The following is a 22,992-nucleotide window of genomic DNA, read 5'->3' as shown; positions in this document are numbered from 1 at the left end:
TTGGGTTTAACTGGACCATCTTGTCTTTGGTGAAGGCATGGAAATACCACCTTCCAGATGATGGGTGTACCTGAATTCCTAGAGGCAGGGACAGGGACTTGGACAATAGATTACTGGATCTGCCAGTCTTGGGTTATGAACTCTCAAGCTCCCTGTGACCCTGCCCCATGACCTGACCTATTTAGGCACAGACCACCTCAGGCACTGGAATGCCATGCCTCATGTCCTGTCTTGTCTATCCTATGTCTTGTCTCTTGGCTCTTCTTGGGTCACCATGGGATCACACTTCAGCTCTCCATTGGAGTTGATCTGGTTTGTTGGTATTATTTCTCTACTCTTTCTCTGCTTTCCTGCTCCCATAGCTCAGTTTTCTGACAGTGTTAAGTATAACTACAGGGCTACTGGTCTTTGCAACAAGAGTCCACATGCACTCACTGGCTTCCTTATAAAGAATCCCAATTGGGGTGTGGCTTATTTGTTTGTTTGTTTTACCATGTAACAATGTGGAGGAGCCCTTGTGCCTTGACAGAACTCTGGATATTCAACAGCTGGACTCCCTGCTTCTTTTTGGGCAATTACTTTGTTGGCTGGGCTCCAGACATGGTTAATAGGTTTAGCCCAGTCTTGCTAGCTGGTGTTAGAAAGGTCTAAGTGTGAAGGGACTGAGCAGACCCGAGAAGCATGTTTATAAGCAACATTTATTACACTCACAACTCAACTTTTTAAAGCTTTGAGTTGCTCAGAAATGTCCAATCTAGAAGTCATTCTCAGTCCTTTTCCTGTTGTGTCCTCTTATTTCTGAGACCTTTATTTTTGCTTGTTTTTTCTTCCTATAGGAATTTACCCAAATAGAAATCTATCAGGAGGAAGGAAGCAAAGGAAAACATGATGGCTTTCCTTTGTACATTATATTGATGGCCTGATGGCTCATGTCTGCCCAAGTATTGAATGGGGCAAGTGACTATGGAAGGAAGTTTTCTTATACCCATATGTGACTCTTCTTAGAAAGTTTGAACCATTAGAGATCTTCATTTTTTTCTATATTGTTCAAAATCCTAGGGAAAGTGTGTGCTTTTGCCATTTACTTATCTCTGTAGGGACTTTGGCAAATCTTCCATGTTTGTATATAATAAAAATAATGGTTTTGCATACAGGAAGGATTTATGTTTTGTTTCATAGATTTGGATTCAGAAATCTTCTAGAGCAACCATGAAGCTATAGTCATTGACATGGAAAAATTCTTCATGTAGCAGATTTATTGGGGAAATAGAACACAGCTTAATCCCATTGTGACAAATATTTATGAGCTGTTGGACAGCAGCATGCTAGGCAAATGGGATGATTGGAAGTGCAAAAACCACTGGCCCATTGTAACAGTGAGATGTACAAGACACTATGTTGAAAAGGAACTTTACAATTTCAGGGAGGAGTTAGGGAGGTTGGGAGGGAAGGATTGTTAGGGGAAAAACAAAGGAGGAGGTAACAATGCTTGATAGGAAATGTACTCATTACCCTACTCACGTAACTGTAACCCCTCTGAACAGTATTTTTACAAAAAAATTATATATATATATATATATATATATATATATATATATATATAAACACTGAGTCCTTTCCTTAAGAGATCAGGATCACAGACTCACCTTTTTTTCTAGCTCTCATTAGTTATTTCAAACCAATGATGTAAAGTGAGAAGAAAATGAGTTGTAATAGAATTTTCTCAGAGGCACTTAACATTGTGAAGCCTGAAAGAGGGCTGGCTTTCCAATACTGGTTTATGTTGCTTAAAGGAAATGAAATCTCAAGTCATCTCAGAAAATTTAGAGACCTTGATTTCCTAAGACTGGTAATGGAATGGAATGTATTGAAATAAAGTCTCTGACTGGTCTTTGTCCCCTGGTCCTGGGAGATAATTTCTAATTGCTTGGAATTTTCCAAGTCATAGTCTTTTCTTTGTTATTTATGATGGCCACCTAATATTTTGTGCTGATAAGGCAAGCTAGAATGGAGCTGGTCTTGCTAGAAAGACCAGTCTGGTAAATAGAGGATGTGGCCTTGGAATCACAAGGTATCAATGTGACCTTTGGACAGGGAAGAGGTGCAGGGATCTGAGCTTGGCCTGTGGCCAGGGATTCCACCCATCCATTTCTTTATAATGAGACCTCAAAGAAAAACAAAACAAAACAAAATCACCACACAAAATTAAAAAGGAACAAAAATTGTGAACAGCAGAGCTTAGGTTACATTCCCTGGTTGATAATATTCTGTTGTGACTTATCAGTGTAGTAGAAGAGTCATGCTGGGGTGGGGTGGCGGGGAGTGGCTCATGTCTGCAATCCTAGCTACTCAGGAGGCTGAGCTCTGAGGATCCAGGTCAAACCCATCCAGGGCAGGAAAAGTCGGTGAGATACTTGAATCTCCAATTAACCACCCCCAAACCAGAAGTGGTGCTGTGGCCCAAGTGGTAAAGTGCTCACCTTAAGCTGAAGAGCTGAGGGACAGTGCTCAGGTCCAGAGTTCAAGCCCCACGACCACAAAAACAAACAAACAAACAAACAAAAAAGTGTAATGCTTCCTGAAATCTCACATTTGGAATTCTAGACTGTGCCCTATGAGACTCTCCTTTCCACTGATCTTCTTTTGTCTTTGTCAGTCAAGAGGCTTGAATTCAGGGTGTGGGCGCTGTTCCTGAGCTCTTTTGTTCAAGACTAATATTCTACCACTTAGAGCCACAGCTCCATTTCCAGTTTTCTAGTGATTAATTGGAGGTAAGAGTCTCATGGACTTCAGTGCCCTGATTGATGTGAACTTGGATCCTCAGACATAAGGTTCCTGAGTAGTTGGGATTACAGGTGTTAGCCACCAGCATCTGGCTTCAGCTGGTTTTGATTGGTATTTCTTAATTATTATAAACTAAACTCTTTAAGTATAATGTTTTCTGAGTTTGTCAGTCATTCCAGCAATCTGTTGAACCCAAAGGGGGAGTTAAGACCCCTGAGTTGTAGTTGGAATAAATTTGAACAGTAATGAGGGTTATCTGAAGGTTCTGTGCTTGCAGCTAGTGTCTTAAGTTTCATAGACCTGGAGAATTAATAAGGAAAATTCTAACCCAGGGCAGTTTTGTCTTTAAGTCTGAGTTTGGTAAATATATTGCAAAGAGGTGTTTTCTGATTTTTTTTCAAATATTATCTCTAAAACTGGAGGGGAGAAAGAGTTTTGTTCTGTCTGAGATGCTTTCCTCAGAAGCCAAACCGGAGTGCGAAACCCTTTAAACTCTATTCTCTCCTCCCCTATATACACTTTTCAGTTCCCATCAGTCCTCTTGGAAGTGCTTCAGATCTGATTTGTATCCCAAGAGTAAAACTCCAGACCCTTCCAGCCACTTCTGATAAATAATTCGCCACCTTCACCCCTTCCAAGTGTAGATTTCTGGTTTGTTATTGTCTCTTGACATCTCCTGTCTGCCCAGGGCAATGCTACAGGGATTCTATATAGATTCTGGAAAGGTTTTGAGGAGATAATAGCTCTTAGCAAGAATAGAAAACTGTATTTACATAAGAAGAAATAATAGGTGGCTTTGGGAGGTAGTATAGTTTCTCCTACTGATATCACACAGGATCTCATTAAAATGATCCCTGAAAGATAACCACTGAAATGGAGACTCCAAAGGAAGCCTATAATCCCTAATGTTCCTATCCCAAGCTCTCAAGTTTTCACTCAAGAACTCTTCAATGCTTTTTCTGCAGCTGTCCAGTGGCCATTTTCTTTTATTTCTTATAATACCTTAAGGAAGAAGAAGGGAAGGGGAAATGCAGAATTTTAGACAATCTCTTCCCTTAGGTGAAGACAATGATTGTGAATAGAACATTCACTTCTGCAGGAAAACAGATATCTCTAGAAAGCCTTCAAGTGGTTTTTAAAAAGTATTTTGTCTACCTCTTGCCCGTGCAATATTCATGATCATCTTCATTTCCTAACTTAGTCACAAACCCTTGTAAAAGTGTAACCAACCACAAGATGACATGACTCGGGTCGACCACCACATATCTTCTTTTCCACGTTTATTTCATTTTGTTTTAAGATCACAGAAGAGCAGAGCATTCATATGAGTAAAGTAACAGAAGAGAGAAATAGAATTTAAATACATTTAAAAAGGAAAAAAAAGCTTTTTTTAAAATTTTGATTTTTTTTTTTACACACACTGCGCTTTTAATTTTCCTTCACAGAGCTAGTATCCAGGAGGAAAAAAAAATCCACCTGATAAACATAAAGATAAAATACCTTGAGCAACAAAAAACTCAAACAAAAACATGGCCAGGTGTTTGTATCATCAAGGGAAGATCAGTTCATGTCTACAGGGTTGAAAAAAGGAATATATTCATATATATATATATTTATATGTATATAACACTGTTAATAAGGAGAATTCTAACCGAGAGCAGGATTTATACACTCTTCAGTAGAACAATGAAGAGGAAGGAGTGAAGCAGTCGGGGGTTGCGGTGCAGTAGGGAGTTGGAAGTCTCCTGTGCTTCGCTCCCCCTGGTATTTTCCCTTTAGCATCCCTCCTCCCAGGAAAAAAACGTAAGAGGGCAGATCTTGGCTACAAGTCACCGGGATGAACCATTTGCAGTCTCTGGAGAAGAGCAAAGAGTTAGGGAAGTTGGGTTACTAAAAAGGCTCCCAAGAGCTCAGGGTTGCTGCTGCGTGCCACAAAGCTAGTAGTTCCATGTGTTGTCTTCATTTGCAAAGCATATTTTTGCTGTGCCTGGCTTTATAGAGAGAAGGCTTGCACAGAGAAGAATGTAACTCTAGGAATAGATTCAGGAATATACCCCCCAAAGAGGTACCTCTGAAATAGCCACGGCACTGGGGAGTCGTTTCACAGGAAGAGCTTCCTAAACACTCCTAAGTCTGTTGTTTGTCCTGATCTACACAAAGTGAAATGGTGGGTAATGAATAACCCCTTTCTTCAGTGTCTTGGAGACAAAATTCCTCTACTCCTTCGGACAATAAATGAAAAGATAATTTGGGGCAGATGCTAAACTCAGCCTTGAGGTCAGAATAGCACACTGGACCAGGGCTCAATCCATCTAGAACACAGCACAAGAGAATTCGTGGTTCACTGCTCCAGAAACCATCCTTTCTGCTTAAGCTAACTCTTCTTAGAGAACTCAATTTTCCTTTGTTTGGCTTTGATAAATTTTACTGTCTCCAGCTGTGGCCTCCTAAAAGATGTTTATTTCTACCCTATTTTCAGTCTCTCTTCTTTAAATGGTGTGAACTCAGTAGTTTTAAGAATGAGGATTGTTTTTCTTTTGTCCACATTCTTGATTTCCTTGTCTGCAGGTTAAGCTTTAGGGAACTTAACCCTGCAGAATTTCCCTCCCAAGCAAAACATATTGCCTTGCCTGTTTTTCGTGATCAGCCTTCTGAACTTGCCTGGGACCACATGCTCTCTGCCATCAGCACAAACCAAGAGTTTCCAAGGACACACATTTACTATAATGAGGCCTTTGGCCCAGGATGAAAGAAAATAGTTTCCTTTCATATGTACAATTTACTCATTTGTCTTATGCATAATACTCAGTCTGGCTATTTTCCCTCCTAAGAAAAGTTATTAAAATACAGTTCAACAGTTAGATTTTCTAATATCATAAACAGGGAAAACACCCCAGCTATTCCAACACCCTCAGTGCAGTCTGAAGGTGTCCTTTTCCCAGGTTGTCAAGAAGATTTTTGTCAAGAGAATTATGGAATCAGTCCAGAGACCCTGATTTCTAGGACATCTTGGACTTTTGTCATGGAAATGGTAGAATGAGTGGTTTGAGATTCAAGTAGAGATGACAAACAGCTGCTTGGCTATATTAGGTGGGAAGAGCAAAAAATGAGCATTAAATTCTTATTCACAATGAGACAGGGTAGCACTGGAAGAGATTTTAAACATGCCATTTAAACTTCTTTTCCAGGATGAGAAAACTGTTGGGAAGGTAAATGATCTTGCTGATGCCACACTTTTTCTTTCTTTCTTTCTCTCTTTCTTTTTTCTTTCTTTTTTTGTGGCCAGACTCAGGGCTACAGTCCAATTTTTGTGACCCCCCAATGCCATTCACTTTCTACTTCACAGTTGTCTTTTCTGTTGGGAAAGGAGTGTACTACAAGCAAATTTCTTGCAATCCAAGAACATTCATGTGGTTCCTGCAGTCATCTATTTGATGACTCTTTAACTTCAGTGTGTTTAGATTGAATAGAATACATAAATACCTTTCTGTTAAATGTATCAGGCAGTTCAGAAAGCCTGAGAAAGACTTCATCTCAGCTGATAATGATTCTCCCCCTTATTTGTAACATTCAACGTACACGTATAGGAACATGGGGCTACTATATAAGGTAAAATCATTATTTTCTACACTGACTTAGCAAGATATTTCTCAGGGACGAAACCTGTTCTTATATCTCATTATTTATTAGAGTTAAAATGACTAAGGAACCTTACCAACACTGTTGTTGTGTGGAAAACAGAAACAATCCTATTCTGATCCTCAAAGCAGGGGGAATTTTCCTGGAATAATTTAAATAAGATGACTAAGATGATGAAGAATAAATGAAGGGACACCTGAGAGTAGATACCGCAGACACATGAACCCTTCAAACTCTTCCTCTGATTCTCTTTACGCCCCTTAGTTTGGGCCAGAAGAGTTCACTGTATAACAGGTAGGAGCAGCTCCACTTATTCCTGGTAAGAACCAGAAGGTTCACTCATGACCTGGGGCAGGACTGAAATCTGTAAGATGTTTTCCTGGGTCTGGGTGTTTTTAGTGAGAAAACCTTAATTTGGGGCCTTTAATTCTATTTCTTGCCATTTGACTTATGCAATGCTTTGGTTTTTCTTAATCTCATTCATTGTTGTTGCTGTTGTTTTCTTTAAGATTTATAGACTTAGCTGAACTCTGGCCCTGTGTGGAAAAATGAAGTTTACATAGTTTATATCATATACATAAACTAGTAATTTACATTGATTTACACATGATTAGTGCCTAATTTATTAATCAACACAAAGTATGTAAATGCACTGAGAAGAAATCAAGATTTGAAAGTAAGGTTTCCACAATATCCATAAACATTTCTCTGGTGTAAATGTTAAACCTAAACCTAATATTAACACCAGCTTCCTTGCCAAGAGTTAAATCATGTACATGGCCGATAAAAACAAATTCTTGAATTTCAGTTGGCAACATTTGGACAACAAACTCAAATGCAAATGCCCATAGTTTACTTCTTTCCCCACTTGTAGGCATATAAATGTAAACTCCATTTTGCATTTAGTGAAATGTTTACAGATATTATGCCAACCGTGATGGGAAATTCACATCATTGGGGCAAAGGAGACTTTATAAATTAGATTTGGGTTTCTTAACTCAGCGTCTTATCTCAACATTTTTAAAAAATACATATATTTGTCTCAGATTTTTAAAACTTTTTAAAATTGGGTCTAGCATTGCAATTAGATTGCTGTAAAACTGGATAGCTTTTGGGAACCAAGACTAAATTCAAGCTAAATGTTTATAAACATGAAGAAATAAATGAAGACATGGTTATTCCTAGCATACATTGTCTAGAAGCAGATTTCTTTTAAACATATAATTATAAAATGGGGCTCCATGTCTTTCTAAATTAAGCATAGTTTCTTTTTTAATAAACCAAATTCAATACTTTCATTTAAGGTTAAACCATTCTTCTAATTTTTCTTATAATACATACATTATTGTAAATATAGCATCTGTAAAGATAAGATTAAAAACACACCCACACACACATACATATATTTATATATATAGTGTTTCTACAAATAATTCAAAGCCTGCAAAGAACAAAATGAGAAATTCAGGGAAACTAGCCAGTAGAAAGAGTCAAACCATAATCAACTCAAGGATGTATTTGTGAGTCTGGAGTGTGAAAGTCACAACTTGGTAGGTAATATCTCAAAACGATTTCATGCTAAGGAATTTAGGTGCTGTATGCAAAGGAGGTAAGTCCATCTTTGGAGGCGAAACAGATTTGTGCTTCTTTCCCCCAAGAACATGGAAATCACGAGTATTTTTCCAAGGTCTCTAGGAATAGCCCCAGTTGTGTGACTATGTAGTTTCAGAAAAAAATAAATGCTCAAGGCAAGAGAAAAAAAGAAAAGCAGTCTGAGTTGGAAGAAAGGCAAAAGCTAGTAAGATAACCCTTCCCATCTACCTTTATATCAGACTTGCTTCTTTTTGTACAAAAGGATTTTATGTCTTAAAACAAGAAAAATGTTCATCTAAGGAGGCAAAATCTTTTTGATAACCAACTGCACAGATTATAATTACAGTGATCTTGTTATAAAACCTAGGATGGTTCTCATTCTTTAGAAAGGGGCAAGGGCACTTCTACTTTTCTTAATAGTCAAGGGGAAGGATTTTGTTTTATGGATGATAAAGTTGCATTTTGTATGTAAAAGACATGAAGTATATTGTGTTCAAATGAATTGATGCATTCATTTCTGTCAGTATATTATTTCCACCCTGTTTTTTTTAAGTGCATTGGTTACTCACAAACAAGATTCTTGGACGGATTTATAGTAAGGTGATTAAACTCTAAAAAGTCTTGTGTTAAGATTCCATGATTTCTTGGGGTCCTTTGTCTGGCCTTATTTTCTGAGCTATGCTGCTGTCCATTCTCTACATGGTCTAAAGACATTTTCAGACTATGAGTGCTCTAGGGCCAATATTTCTTTCTGAAATGGAAAATATTCTTAATGTGGATCATATAGAGATCTCAGGATCTCAGAATCCTATAGAGATACAGGAAATCACCATACTTAAAAGACCTAGGTTTATGTTCAATAGATGGCTTATTATAGCAAAACCAAGAACACAAATAGTGCAGTCATGGTTAAGTTGTTTTCAATGGGGAAACTCCTCCCATAAAACCAAGACCTTTTCCTTGTGGTAAGGTGGAGACGGTAAGACCAGATGTGTGACTAAAACCTGTGGCAGTCCACCAGCATCTGTTCCTAAACTGAATACTAATGACATCAGAACCATCAGCTCCTTTTCCCTTTCTGTATTTTAAATTAGCATGCATTTTTCTAAAGTTTCCACTTAACAATGTGGATATCTGGTCAACATATGGGGAACACATATTCTTTTATTCTTCTACTAAGAAGACCAAATTGTTAGAGAAACTTCTGTCAATAAATGAATGCTACAAAGGAACGTGGGTTTTGGGTGTATTTTACTAGCCTACCTTTGTGATCAAGAGTTTTGTCCTATCTCAAGATCTGCCATATATACTCATCCCCAAATTGTTGTTTTATGTTGAAAAATCATGAGAAGAATGTGTCATAAGAATACAGACTCCCTAGAAGAGTTTTGAAACACTTCCTCCAGGCCCCTTCTCTTTTTTCTTTCCTTTTCTTTCTCATTCTTTTTCTTTTTGTCTTTCTTCTTTGTCTTTCTTCTTTCTTTCATGAATTTTCTTGTTTTATATAATATCACAGCTGTTTTCAAAGTTCAAAAACGAGATGAACTACCATATTTGGCTCTGGGTGATTACATTTTATTATGACCTCAACAATAAACCCCTGTCATTGCACAACAGGATCCACTTCCAACATGCCCATAGTGTAGGCAAGAGCAATGGTTGGTTATCTGGCAAAGCTAACTATCTGCAGACAGCCAGCAATCTCTGCAAGACCTTACTCAAGAAAACTCTTTTGGTGATGTGGAGATGTCAAGCCTGTATTGCTTACACAATTTCTATCGGAAGTAATGTCCAGTTGCTGAGATATTTGGTGAAAGGATTAGCTCATGTTTTAGTGTTAGTATCCAGATGACCCAGATGGATTTCCATTTAAATAGAACGGCAAAGGTGAATAGAATGCAATTTTTATTGGTCTGGCTTAGGATAATGATGAACCACTGTGAACACTGGTGCTACACACATCAGTGGTAGAAGAGAAGGGAGACAAAGTGGGTAACCCAAACAAAATATCAGCTTAGAACACCAGGGCAAAAATCTGCAAAGGAGTACACGGAATTATAGGCAATGCCTCACAGTGTCCCCAGAAGTGGGAATGGACTTGGGCATCTGTTCACTTTTCCTGTCTCCCTCGTTCTCACAATTTTATATCTGAAAGAGGAAACAATGGCTGCTCGGGGGAATTGATGGGGTAGATGCAGTGTTATTCGAAGATTAGGAAGGAGGCAGAACCGGGCTGCTTAGGAGCTCCATGTGGTCCATCCATCTTCCCTCGGGAGATACCACTTGGACACTTTCCTGACTCTGGGGGTTTGTTCAGTTCAGGCTGCATGCTCTACCAGCGGCACTGGGCCCAGCTGCAAACATGCCAGGAATTCTATGAATCCCTCTGACTTGTGACGTCGGACACTCTGCTCCCCTAGGTCATTGGCATCGCTGGTCTGTCCCACTGTTCGCTCACCCCAATGGGTCGTAGGCACGTTCACGGACAGTGATATTCTGGGTGACTCCCGACTGGGCTCTGATGATGAGACTGGGAGGAACATGGGGGTGCTGGCCTTGGAAGGGGCACAGCTCAGGTTGAATACACACTGATGTCATGTGACAGCCATGAACGAGAGGGGGAACTCTGCTCTTTGCCTCCCTCCCTTCCCCTTCCTTCCCCCACCCCATCATCTCCCCAAGCAACTAGTGACAGCCGCATCTCACAATTACAATGCAGGACAGCATCTACAGCACAATGAGTCTATGTACACACGGGCCATTCCCTTGGCATGCTTTAGAGAGAGACACACACACGCTCATACACATGTACACTCACTTGAGATAGAGAGACTTGGGCACACGCGCACAGTGGAGAGAAATTAAAATGGCACTTCCTAGCATTTGCGGCCTGATGAGTGCTCTGGAGGGGGCGGGGGGAGGAAGGGGTAGTAGTGAGGGTGAAGAGAAGGGGTGGATAGAAAGGGACTGTTTGGAATGAGGCCTAGGGGAGGATCGAACACACTGGAGGGGGAGGGGAGGATCTCAAAAGTTGGAGAGTTCGTGAAGGCAGGAGAGCCTGGCCAAAGCTCAACACAGGGACTCCATTGATAGTCCAAAATGGCTACAGGTCAGCTCAAATGAAAAACAGAAGTAAAAGATCATGGCAATATAAACACCGAAGGTAAGATCTTGATTTTTTTTTTCCCCACAAGTGAAAAAGGATGAAGGAAGGAAGAATAAAGTGTGTGTGGGGATTTGCTTAATTTCCAACTGGTATTTCTTGTCTTATTATTATTAATATTATTATTATTATTTTTACAACATCAGATGTCTTTAGCATGATGGAGTCTTTACACAAGCCTTCATTTGCTTAGTAGATACACACACATCCTGGTAGCATTTTGTTTCCCCACTCTGAAGTATAGGTATATTTTTTATTGATGGACTTTAACATTGTTTAAAATGTTGTATCTGTTTCTTCGTTTGCATTATTTCCCCCTCATTTATAAACACACAAAACTGTGAAATAAATGTTCTCCCCCCCAATCTTGCACACTCTCTCTTTCTCTCTCTCTCTCTCTGTATCCTGTGTGACATTTTTTGTGTGTGTGTATGTTTAATTATTCTTAAATTTTTATTCTATTAACATTTGCTGAGAAGGCAGAGCAGAGATGCTGCCAGCAGCCACAGTGGTACAGCCAGACTGATGGATCCATTGATTCCTCTCACCGATCCAGGTCCTGCAGAGAAAAAAAAGGGAGAGAGAGAAAAGAGAAATTATAGACTGCCATTCTAAGGGACAGCTGACTGCTGTCAGGGAAAGCTAGGCTAGCTATTGATACCTCTATGCCTGTGCTTAGGAAGGGCTTGCAATTTCCCTAAGCTCTTGTCCACCGTGAGGTACAAGCATCTTAAAGGGAAATCTGTTGCTGAAACACTTAAGTCCAAAACTATTGCTGGAAAAACTCTACACAGGCTATTATGGCTGTCTGGTGACCCTGCAGTCCCTTGGCCACCCAGCTCCTCTCCCATGTTCTTTCCCACAAAGCACCCATGAGGCCAGAGTTGATTGAAGTTCCAAGATTGCTAAGGGGGCTCTCAGCAACCCCACAGTGTGTTGTCCATTGGGCAAAACAGCTCCATCAATAAAACATGGAGCCAGTCCATGACTCCTTTGTGTCTTAGTAGAGAAATGATAATTATTTATTTCTTAATTTGGGAGAGAAATTGTTACAAAGTAACAGTTATGAATGGGTGACGCTTGAGCAAAGAAGAAAATTGTAGAATCTTAAGAGGAAATTGAGCTGCACTCTGGGGGCTCAGGCCTATGATCCTAGCTACTCAGGATGCTGGGATCTCAGAGGATTGGGGTTCAAAGCCAGCCTGGGCAAGAAAGTCTGCAAGAGACCCTTTTCTTCCATTGACTACCAAACAGACTGAAGTGGATCTATGGTTCAAGTGATAGAGTGCTAGCCTTGAGCACAAAAAGCTCAGGGATGGCACCAGGCCCTGAGTTCAAGCCCCAGGACCAGCATAAAACAAAAACAAAAACAATAACAACTCACCAAGGAACTAGGGACCTGTTTTTCCCCAAGCTCTTCATTTACCATTTTTTAAAATTAAAAACCAAAACAACAGAAACAAAAAACTCCAAAATCAAAACACTAAGGACAACATCAACAACAAGCCTGTCCAGTAGGGAAGTTAAAAGGCAGTTAAAGCCTGGAGCAGTCTGAGCTCTGAACCTGAGAATTGAACCTAGCATGGCTTCTCTTCCCTGATGCCGCCCTAGGATTGACAGTGTAGACATAATTATGACTGTATGCCTTCTTGACAATATAAAGAATATTATTTATTATAAAATATGAAGACATGGGCTTACTCACTTCAGTTTTGTGCTCTATATGAATAGAACTATGGAAACAAATGAACAAATTAAATAACTAGCCCAATTAATTCTCTGCTTTTTGGAATGACTATGGGCTCCTAAGAAAAGGCACTTTTGCTACCATGAAATATCTGCCTCATGAGGAATTCAGACTCAAAGAAATTCAGCATTCTGAGGTAAACTCTTGATGAGCAGGCACTAGAGTCCGAGGGATTTAGGCTTCGCTTATGTCCTTCCTAATCTACTCTTTCCATGTCTTTTGTCCCACAGGTTTTTAAGTTTTAGCAGCAAAGTCCTCTCATTTGACATTTCCTGAGCTTCTAGTCCAGTGATACTATTTTACTTCCTTACCCTTTTAGCTCTTCTCTCTACATTAGATAGCCTGAGCTCATGAGTACATTTGAGTAAATATGAATATATTGGTGAGACATTGGGGAAAGTCTACCTACAACTTAGGACCTGTGGAGTTAAAAAATTGTTAAAAATTGTTAAAAAATGTTTTGCCCCTGGAATATTATGAAATGGGTGTTCAGTTAAAAAAATACATATCACATTGTGATTATCTCTGTAATCTCATGTCATCATTAGGATATTATACAATCTTGACACCCTGCAACTGAGTGACATTGGTGAAAGGCTAAAACAGCTATGAAATTTAGTAAATAAATAAAAATGTTAGTACATAAAGCAAAATCCTATCATTGAAAAATATAACATACATTAATAGGCATAGAAAAATATGTTTAATATAATATCCTTGCTAATGCATTTGTATAACTCTATGTTTATATCTGTAAATAATAGTAAGTGCATATGCTGTAGATATATTCATCCATACACATACGATATACAAACATATTTTTGGCTTTTTAAGTACACATAATACAGTTAATTGCTGCTTCCTCATTTTATTCTGTGGTATGGAGAAAGGCCTATGCTGATCAGCTTTCATTTTATCCCTAATAGCACTATTTTATATTTGAAATGTATTGTATGTATCTGTTAAATATATCTTATCTTCATTTCTACCAAATATTACTTATCAAGTGCTCTCAGATAGCTATTCCATGTGCTTCTGTGACTTGCTCTTGTCATAATTGATTTTGAGAGTAAATAAACAGACTTGAGAAATGCCAGGCTAACGGGTGATAGCTGGGGAATCATCACAAGTGTTCACACAATTACAGATATATGTGACTGCATAGGAGACTACTTCAGCTAATGGCTATTTCAGGGAAGAATAATCAGCAAAATCATTAATTATGTTTTAGTTCATAGTTATGAAATTTCTGCTTATTTGTGGAAATGCAAATGATAAAATCTTATTTCCCATGCCAGATGGCCGGGCTCAGCACGTGCTTTCATATACTGACAGATATAATGAAAGCAAGAGTCTGCAAACATAAATTAGTCTTAAGAATAGATGGGCAAATAGACATACAATGCAAAAACTTAAGACATGTTTTTCATCTAACAAACAACAATCCTATCTTTGTATATAACCACATTCTGTGCACACATATACATATAGGCATATATATATGTACACATGGTATATGGTAGTTAGTAAATAATGGCATCATTATTAACAGAAATTTGGATTGCAGAAATAAATGAAATACTAACCTGAATCCAATCTATTCATTTTTTAATTAGATCAAAGCTTTTAATGTTGAACACTAAGGAGAAAAATTCAGTGGTACAGCTACAAGTCGGTGAGTCAACATCCAGAGACAAAGCAGGGTAGGGTCACTGGTAGAGTAATTGAGATATTGGGTGAAAACTGTGTGGTACCTTGGGGTAACAATGCTTATAGAAGGTGCACTCAGCTAAGTGCCCGTGGCTCATGCCTGTAATCCTAGTTACTCAGGAGGCTGAGATCTGAGGATTGCAGTTCAAAGTCAGCCCAGGCGGAAAAGTCTATAAGACTCTTACCTCCAATTATCCACCTGAAAACAGAAGTGCTGCCATTGCTCAAAGTGATAGAGTGGTAGTTTTGAGCAGAAAAGCTCAGGGATAATGCCCAGGCCCTGAGTTCAAGCCCCATAACCAAAAATTAATTAATTAATTGATAAAATAAAATAAGGTACAATTATTGATAAAATATCTGAAGTTGAAGAATTTGAATATTCTCCTTCCTTCCTTTATTCTTCCCTTGCTTTCTCCCCTCCTCCCTTTTTAAGCAAGTCTCTATACTGGAAACTCTGTTATAGGTTCCAGATCCATTGGCATTTCACTAAAATGTCAAAGAAAGAACAATGTGTTGTTGATTTTAACACCTGCTTTAAATGAGCCTGTACTTTCAGATACTTGTAATTCAGATCAGGCCAACAGGTTTGTGTTGTTTCATCTGATTTCTCTGAGTTCATTTCCTGGATTGGGGAATGGATTTATTCCACACCATCCTTAATCTTGCCCCAGGGACCCCTGGATACTCTTTTGAGACATTAAAGAATCAGAACCAGCCAGAGGAACTAAGTTTAAAGTCTTTAGAATTGTCAGGGGCTGGTGGAGTGACTAAAATTAAAAAAAAAATCTAAATGATTTGTGAAAAAATGTTAATCAGAGGAGAACCACAATCTAGGGTTTTCTAAATAGCTCTCTTTGATACCTAAATGTTCAGGCAAAGCCTGTGGTTGTAGTGTCTGGGGAAGCCATGTTGACAGGGAAGAGTGATAAGATTGACTTTGGCGCCCCCTGCCATACATTTGTCACTACTACAGCTTTGTCTGCATGAATGAATTGGAGATTCAAGCCCGCAATGTACAGACAAGAGGAAGACAAGTATTGATGTTTTCTCTTAGTAATGGATTTAGCACTAAATGTGGGTTCTTCTTATATTAGTCTGTGTTCATTGTTTTCAACCTCTACAAAGTGAGATTAAGGTAGGCTGAAATATTTGCAAAGATAAACTAGGGTCATTGCATGAATTTTAACCCCCAATCCTTTAAAATTTTAGTGATTTCTTGTGGATGTTTACCTTAATGGTCTTTGAATTTAAAAACAACAACAACAACATTTCATCATCCATATCAAAGCTCTAAGCATCACATTTAACACTTGTCAATTAAGATAACATGTAATAGGTTTATTATTATTATTATTATTATTATTATTATTATTATTATTATTATTATTATTTTGTTGGTCATGGGGATTGAACTCTGGGCCTGAGCACTGTCCCTCAGCTCTTCAGCTCAAGGCTGGCATTCCACCACTTGAGCCACAGTGCCACCTCCGGTTTTCTGGTGATTTATTGGAGTTAAGAGTCTCACTGCCTATTCTGGCTTTGAACTGTGATCCTCAGATCTCAGCCTCCTAAGTAGCTAGGATTACAGGTGTGAGCCACCAATGCCAGGCTCTGTGTGTGTGTGTGTGTGTGTGTGTGTGTGTGTGTGTGTATCTATATATAATTAAATGTAATAGGTAATTTGAGGATCATAGCTAGCATTAGGAGATATGGGCTGTTTTATGGTTTTGTTTTTGTTTTCGTTTTTTTGTCTCCAATGACCCTACTTCCAAATTCATCTTCTGGACTGCCTCTTTCCTGCTGCCTTGTGTGTGGGCCTGTTAGCAGACTGTAAACAAGAGAATGAACCTTTACTGGAAGCCAGCAACCAGGTACTCATCATCTTTGGGGCTCCTAGATTCTGGGAGAGCCTAAGTCCCACAGAATAGGTGTTGACTCTTGATAATGATCTTGGATGTCACATGTTCTTTGGAATTCGGAGAAGAACACACCTTCCTGTGAGAAAATCACCAATCCAAGTGGGTGACCACAAAGACTTAAAGGTGGTGGTGTCCAGCCATGCAGTGGCTCTAGTGTGCCATAAATATTATCTATTTGGCTTGTGGAGAAGGCAACTCAGAATTAGAAGTTGTTTGAATTTTAGGGTGTGTGCAGTGAGCTTTTGGGATGACTGCACTGTCCTGTGGAGACAGGAATGCAGAGCATGGGGACGTGGCTGACGGAAGGTCAATGAGGACATGAAGCCTCAGTACCTGGGAGGGTCCAGCAGGACGTGAGGCTCAAGGAAGATCCGGGGAATGATGGGGCTGGAGGAAATAGTAACTGCAACAAGGCTTCATTTTTAAGAGCCCCTGCCCCATTTGCTAGGTCTACACATCATCTAGCAGTGTGTTTCCTTCAAAACCCAAAAATGTCTGCAGAGCATGCCCCGTGTGTCTTGGCGGGGCCTGTTAGCAGGAGGTGGCTCTCCAAAAACACTGCTTTGTGAGAATTTAAAATGGACCCCAGAAGATGAAGAATGGAGGTGGTGAGGGAGAACATGGAGTGCTTGAAAATAACTTACTCCATTTAAAGGTTGAGGGGTATAAAAATGGTCCAAAGTAAAATAGAAGCCAGGTGCTGATAGCCCACACCTGTCATTCTAGCTACTCAGGAGGCTGAGCTTGGCGAATCACAGGTGGAAGCCAATCCCTGGCAGAAAAGTCCATGAGATACTTTTATCTCCAATTAAACACCATTTCCAGATGTGGCACTGTAGTTCAACTGGAAGACCAGTAGCCTGGAGCAAAAAAAAATACTAAGAGGACAGCACCTAGGCTTTGAGTTCAAGCCCCAGTACCGGTTTACACACACACACACACACACACACACACACACACACACACACACACACACACACACACACACACACAGATAAGTTGGACAAGATGATTTTTTTTTTTTAGGAAATGAGAAAGTTTACAACTTGCATAATAGCCCCACATTTGTTATGGAAACATCACTACAAATGACTGAATTGAAATAAACTCAAGAATAGAAGACTATAGACTACTAGCTGGCTTGGAGATGGTCATTCACACATTGAAGATAAGAAGGAAGAGCCATACCTTTTTGCTTGAAGTGCACGGTGGTGCCAATTTCTACAAAAGAAACATCGAGCAAAACAAAAAAAATAATTCTTAATCACTTAAAACAAACATGGAAGTTGTCTGGTACTCTCCACTGAAAGGAGAATGAGAGGAAAGGAGGAAAGAAGACTTTAGGAGGACAGAGATTGACAGAGATGGAATGAAGGACAAATGGAAGGAGATTGTGTTGGAGAAATGTGCAGTTGGAGACAGTAAAAACGTAACAGATGCTACTTGTTATGGGAGACAAGTGTGTGAGGACTGTGAACCCAGAACATATAGAAGTATGTTGGTGTCTCATCCCCAAGGACATCTCGCCATTTTATCCCCAGTTCACTCCACTCAAGCAAATTGACTTCTTGCTCTTCTTCTAACAGACAAATCCATACAAACTTGAAAACCTTCTTGCACTCTCTTCCACTTGCGTGAAATGTTCATTTCCCACATCTCTGTCTTGCTAACCAGATCACTTTATCCTGATTTTTACAGCAATGTCCCCAAACCATGAAATTTTCCCCAATATTAAAAAAAATACACTCTATTATCTTCTCTACTTAGTTTTAAACCTTCAAACTGCTGGACAAAGGATTTCAGTTTAACTTGTCCATTTATGTGTACCATGATATTGTTCAGAGTCACTCATCTTTACTGAGTATTATAATCTAAATAGCAACTTAATCTCCACATGCTTCCCTGTTGCATACTTAGACATTTCGAGTTTATCTCCTCCATTAGAATATATGTTCCATGAAGGCAGCACATTGTACATCTTGTCAACCTCAGATGAGATCCTGAGGCGCTGAGAGGTGGTAGGTTTGCTAATTATTGAGCATATAAATAAATGCCAAGGTTGGAAGTGACCACAGGTGTTTCATTTTAATTGTCCTTATCAAATAAGCCACAAGACACTTGTATCTTTAGAAATAAATATGTAAGATTTCTATGACACCATGTTGAATCTTGGAACCAGATTAATGCTTTAGGAGTCTCTATGATATACTCATACTCTTTTCTCTGGCCCTCAGCACACAGCCCTACATCTCTGAGCAACATGATTGAAATGAAGTGATGTGACAAGACTTTTCAGCTGCAGTTTTTTAAACAGAACCTCTGTCTCCTAATCCTGTCTGAGATTTGCTCATGAGTTCTGGTAGCTTAAGACACAAAGCCTTAGTTTGGCTCTTGGGGGCTCTTTGCTATCTGTCATCTCACAAGATTTCCTCTATGAATTTCCGCACCATGTTTTGTCTGCTCTATGGCTCATGGCCCAATGATAGTGCTACTAAAAACCTTACTCACTCACTCAGCATTTGGATGTCAACTTCCACAGGGAAGTTCTGCCTTAGCTCCTTGAGCCAGTGAAGTCTCTGAATGCTAAACTCTGCTTTCCTTCAAAATAACTTGAGATGACTCTTCATCTCTGTCGACTTCAATTGTTTTTGTGTGATCTCTGAGGCAGGGCTGGGTCAGCTACTGCAGCCTGGCTCTTGGAGCTCAGACCCTGCCTGGTAGGCACTGTGCATGCCCAATGGCTCCAAAGAGAACACTCACAGTCACTGAAAGTAAATAGATGCTCACATCCCACTAACTTTGGAAAATGGGAATCGGAGTAGTTCATTCTCTTAGTTAGCAGGAAAGGGATCCTATTTTTAAAATCAAGTCTGTAGAGTATCCAAGGGCAACCCTTTAATCCCCTCCCATGTGGAATTTTCATTTGTCCACCTAAAACGCCCTCAAACAGTATATTTTCTGGCATTATGGTCATGGTTATACAGGAGAATACAATTGATCCCAGTGTCTGAAATGGAAACATATTTGGCTACCATTTCAGCCTTAGTATAAGTAAGTCCGCTGAAGATTCACTTGTGAGCTAGCCACATCTACGGTAAGGAGAGTCTTCCTACACTGGTCACATATGGAAGAGGAGCCCAGTCTGAACATTTTCTTATACTGTGGCAGCCGGAATGGAGCTCATGTTGCACTTCTGAGGATGCCCTTCTGACCGGGAAGTGATTAACTGCAGATATTAGAGGTAACTGTAACACACCACAGGTCTGTATCAGTGAAGTAAATTTTCCCCTAGCAGAACTTGGCTGGTTAGTTTGGAGTTGGACTCTTGAAAAGTTTTCTACTTGGGCTGGCTTCAAACCACAGTCTTCCAGATCTCAGTCTCTTGAGTAGCTGGGATCTATAGGCATGAGCCCCCAGAGCCTGGCTTGAGTCTATATGTCTAATCAATACGTTAAGAAAACACTTCCTACTAGTCAAGTAAAGAGAGCTTATTAAAAGAATGGGTAAAAAAAACACCCAATGAAGAAAATACCAGAACAACTTAAACAGTAATTGAAATGTTTTTTCAAAAGCCTACAAATAGATCAGTTCAACTGTGCCTCCTTTTCCTGAAATGAGTCAAGGTGTCTGTGAAATGATCTTAGAACTCGGAATCACATTTTCCTTTAGGAAAAGAGAATAGATTGCTTGTCTAAACCTATATATCCCTACTTCCCTTTTGTAGCAAGAGTATTTGAAGCACAAAACTGTATTTTGGAGCCGCCTTCTTGGAAATTCTGGTTGTATGCTGCCATCCTGTGGTCATACTCACACATGTTCCTATGTGCTGGCTAACGAGAGCACCTCTGTCCACAAGGTGGCAATAGTGAGAGGAGTTTTATTTTTCTCCGCTTAAGAGCAGAAATGAAATGCTGCTACTCCTTGAGAAGAGAGTCTTTCATATTATTTTTTCTTTTTTCAGTTTTTTTAACTTTAACTGAAACTTATTCTTTTTCTAGTGAAAAAGGTGATTGATGTTCTTGAAAATAAACTGTACTGCCAGGAATATTATTATTGTAGGGTTTCCTCAAGACACTCATCAGAATGACTTTGAGGCTTTTCACAAAAACTTTCCTTCAACACATTGATCTTGCCTGGGCAAATATACCTAGGTGAGTAAGTATGGAAGGTAACATGGTATAAAAAGCCAAATCTGATACAATGGGCAAAGCACTGGAGATTCTAGTTCATAGAGAGAAGATTCTAGATGTTTCCTCAAAGCACTGTCAGATGTTTAGATCTTAGCTTCTGTTCCACTCTCTCTATCATGCTTTCTTATCACCCCAACTTTCAAGACCATTTAATCAAGCTTTATTAGGCAAAACCACCATTAAAAGTAGTTCATTCAGACTTTTTTATTTGCATAGAAATTAGTCCTCTATTGTGGATTACTATATCCTTAGTTTGCTATTTTTCTTGTGGAAAATCCAGTAGCTTTGTTGCATAGATATCTGAGTGCATAAATAAATGAATGACTGAGTGCATGGATGAATGTGAACAGATCAATATCTCAGAGTTACCCTAGTTGCATGAAAAATTACATTCATTTTTGGGGAGACTGTAATGCCTTAATCCCCAAGCAAGAGTATTTCTGGGAATTTAGTCATTTCATGAGCCATATAGTACCAGGAGATCATAGGTCTCTAATCCTAGACAGTAGACAATTTTATGAAAGACTGAATATTATTTAAAAATATCCACGTGGAAAATGAAAAAAAAAATACTCAAGCTACCTTAAGTTCAAGGGACAGAAAATTTCTCCTGCTTCTTCTCCTTCTTTGCTCTCTCTCTGTCTCTCTTTCTTCTCTCTTATCTCTCTCTTTTTCCTCTCCCTTTTTCTCTCTCAAAATTTCAGTGATAGCCAGACACTTTTGGCTTATGCCTGTAATTCTAGCTACTCAGGAGGCTGAGATCTGAGGATTGTGGTTCAAAGCCAGCCTGGGCAGGAAAGTCTGTGAGACTCTTAGCTCCAATTAACCATCATTCATGCTATCTGGACAGGGTGGGATTTATGTTGTTTACACTTGTTCTAATTCCAGGGTGTTCACTTGCACCTAAGTGTCTTGTTTTGATCCAGCACAGGCATTTGAATAAGGAATCATTCTTGCTTTGTGTGTGACACATTCTTTCTATAAGGCAATCTCCTGTTGCCCTACAGGTTCAAAATGACACTTAGTAGGGGATTTAATATATTTAATGGCACCTTTTCTTTGTTCCAGGCCAAAAAAATTAATAGGCTGTGTGTTTACAGGACAAAGAAGGGTCCAACCTGAAAATGCTATTCTCCTCATGCCAACTTGTGCTGACTGGATTCACATTGCCAAGACTTCTAATCAGAGGTGAGGCGGCCAACGGAGATCTGCCTTTCCCTTCCTTGCCAGTGCCAAGGTCCTGGCGGGTAACATTTGTAAAATCCTTCTTTGGAGATTTTATTTTATTTTATTTGTCATCTGACTTTTTTCATCAAAGTTTTGACAAATAAAACCTTTATTATTATAGTGGCTTTCAAGAGGAACATTTTTTATTAATTCAAATTTCCAAATCATACTTTGAAAGTTATTCATTCTTTCTCTAGGGTTTCTCCCCTTGACTCAGAGCCTTAGGGATTAGCAGCTTCTACGTACAAGTGTGTTTTTTCCCCCCATTTTTTTTTCTTCCATCTTTCATCATGGAAGAAGATCTGCCCTGTGATTCTTTATTTGTATTGTTAGAGTTTTGGATTTTCTTCCACGGACAACATTCATTTTGTATAAATCCTCATGCCTCATATTTCTGGGATAATGTTTTCTCTGAGCATCATAGAACTGATTCTGCATCTCATTAGGGGAGAAAAAGTCCAAATACAGAAGCAGAAATGAACCTCAACCTTAAGCTCATTCATTCATTCTATCATTCATTCACTTTGTGCTGCTGGGACTCAAACACAGTGGCTCACACACCTAAGGAATTGGCAGGGCTTTTGTTTGTTTGTTTTATTTAGCTTCTTTGTTCTGTTTCTTATTTTGACTGTATTTTTGTCTTTTCTCTTTTGGTACTGGGGGTTGAACACAGGACATTGGACCCACTAGGCAAGCACTTTGCCACTGAGCTACAGTGCCAGCCTGTGGCAGGGCTTTTCTATTTACAGCTCTCTGTGACTAGATGCAAATTCTGCTGTTTGATGCGACCAGGAGCCAGTCACGATGCAGACTCACAGAGCATCCCAAACGAATGAATGAATGAGCACAGGCATGAACTCAAACTAAAATTCATGCTGGCACAATGCTATTACATGTGAACAAAATGTTTGCGCCTCATTCACTCTAATCATTTGGCTGGCCAACCTTCTGTAAACCCAATGTTCTATCCTGAGAAGGAAAAAAACAAAAAAATAGTTTCAAAACAAAAAGATATCTTGA

At 39.3% G+C, this 22,992-nt stretch overlaps 1 protein-coding gene and 1 long non-coding RNA gene across 4 annotated transcripts in view; one reads left to right on the top strand and one right to left on the bottom strand.

The window, feature by feature from the left end:
- Nucleotides 1-4,051: 4,051 nt before the first annotated feature.
- The window catches only part of Lsamp (limbic system associated membrane protein), a 615,403-nt gene continuing 596,462 nt past the window's right edge, over nucleotides 4,052-22,992 (bottom strand). The window contains exons 8-9 of one of the 2 annotated variants that reach the window (XM_070030168.1): nucleotides 17,744-17,776; nucleotides 4,052-11,738 (exon numbers count right to left, since the gene is read on the bottom strand). In XM_070030168.1, coding sequence (XP_069886269.1) covers nucleotides 11,641-11,738; nucleotides 17,744-17,776 — 131 coding nt within the window. In that variant the 3' untranslated portion in view covers nucleotides 4,052-11,640. The remainder of the gene's footprint in view (nucleotides 11,739-17,743; nucleotides 17,777-22,992) is intronic. The other variant, XM_070030169.1, reaches the window with a different exon arrangement.
- LOC138832346 (uncharacterized) lies at nucleotides 11,091-18,971 on the top strand. Of its 2 annotated transcripts, none has more exons than XR_011373543.1 (4): nucleotides 11,091-11,179; nucleotides 14,543-14,601; nucleotides 16,464-16,507; nucleotides 18,790-18,971. It is a non-coding gene; the product is annotated as an uncharacterized lncRNA (long non-coding RNA). The 2 variants fall into 2 exon arrangements; XR_011373542.1 differs by lacking the exon at nucleotides 18,790-18,971 and adding an exon at nucleotides 17,582-18,517.

Source organism: Dipodomys merriami, unplaced genomic scaffold (assembly GCF_024711535.1).
Source record: "Dipodomys merriami isolate MVZ:Mamm:240054 unplaced genomic scaffold, mDipMer1.0.p SCAF_2, whole genome shotgun sequence".
Lineage (NCBI taxonomy): Eukaryota > Metazoa > Chordata > Mammalia > Rodentia > Heteromyidae > Dipodomys > Dipodomys merriami.
Note: the sequence above shows the minus strand (reverse complement) of the source record. Positions and strands in the feature narration are given on the sequence as shown.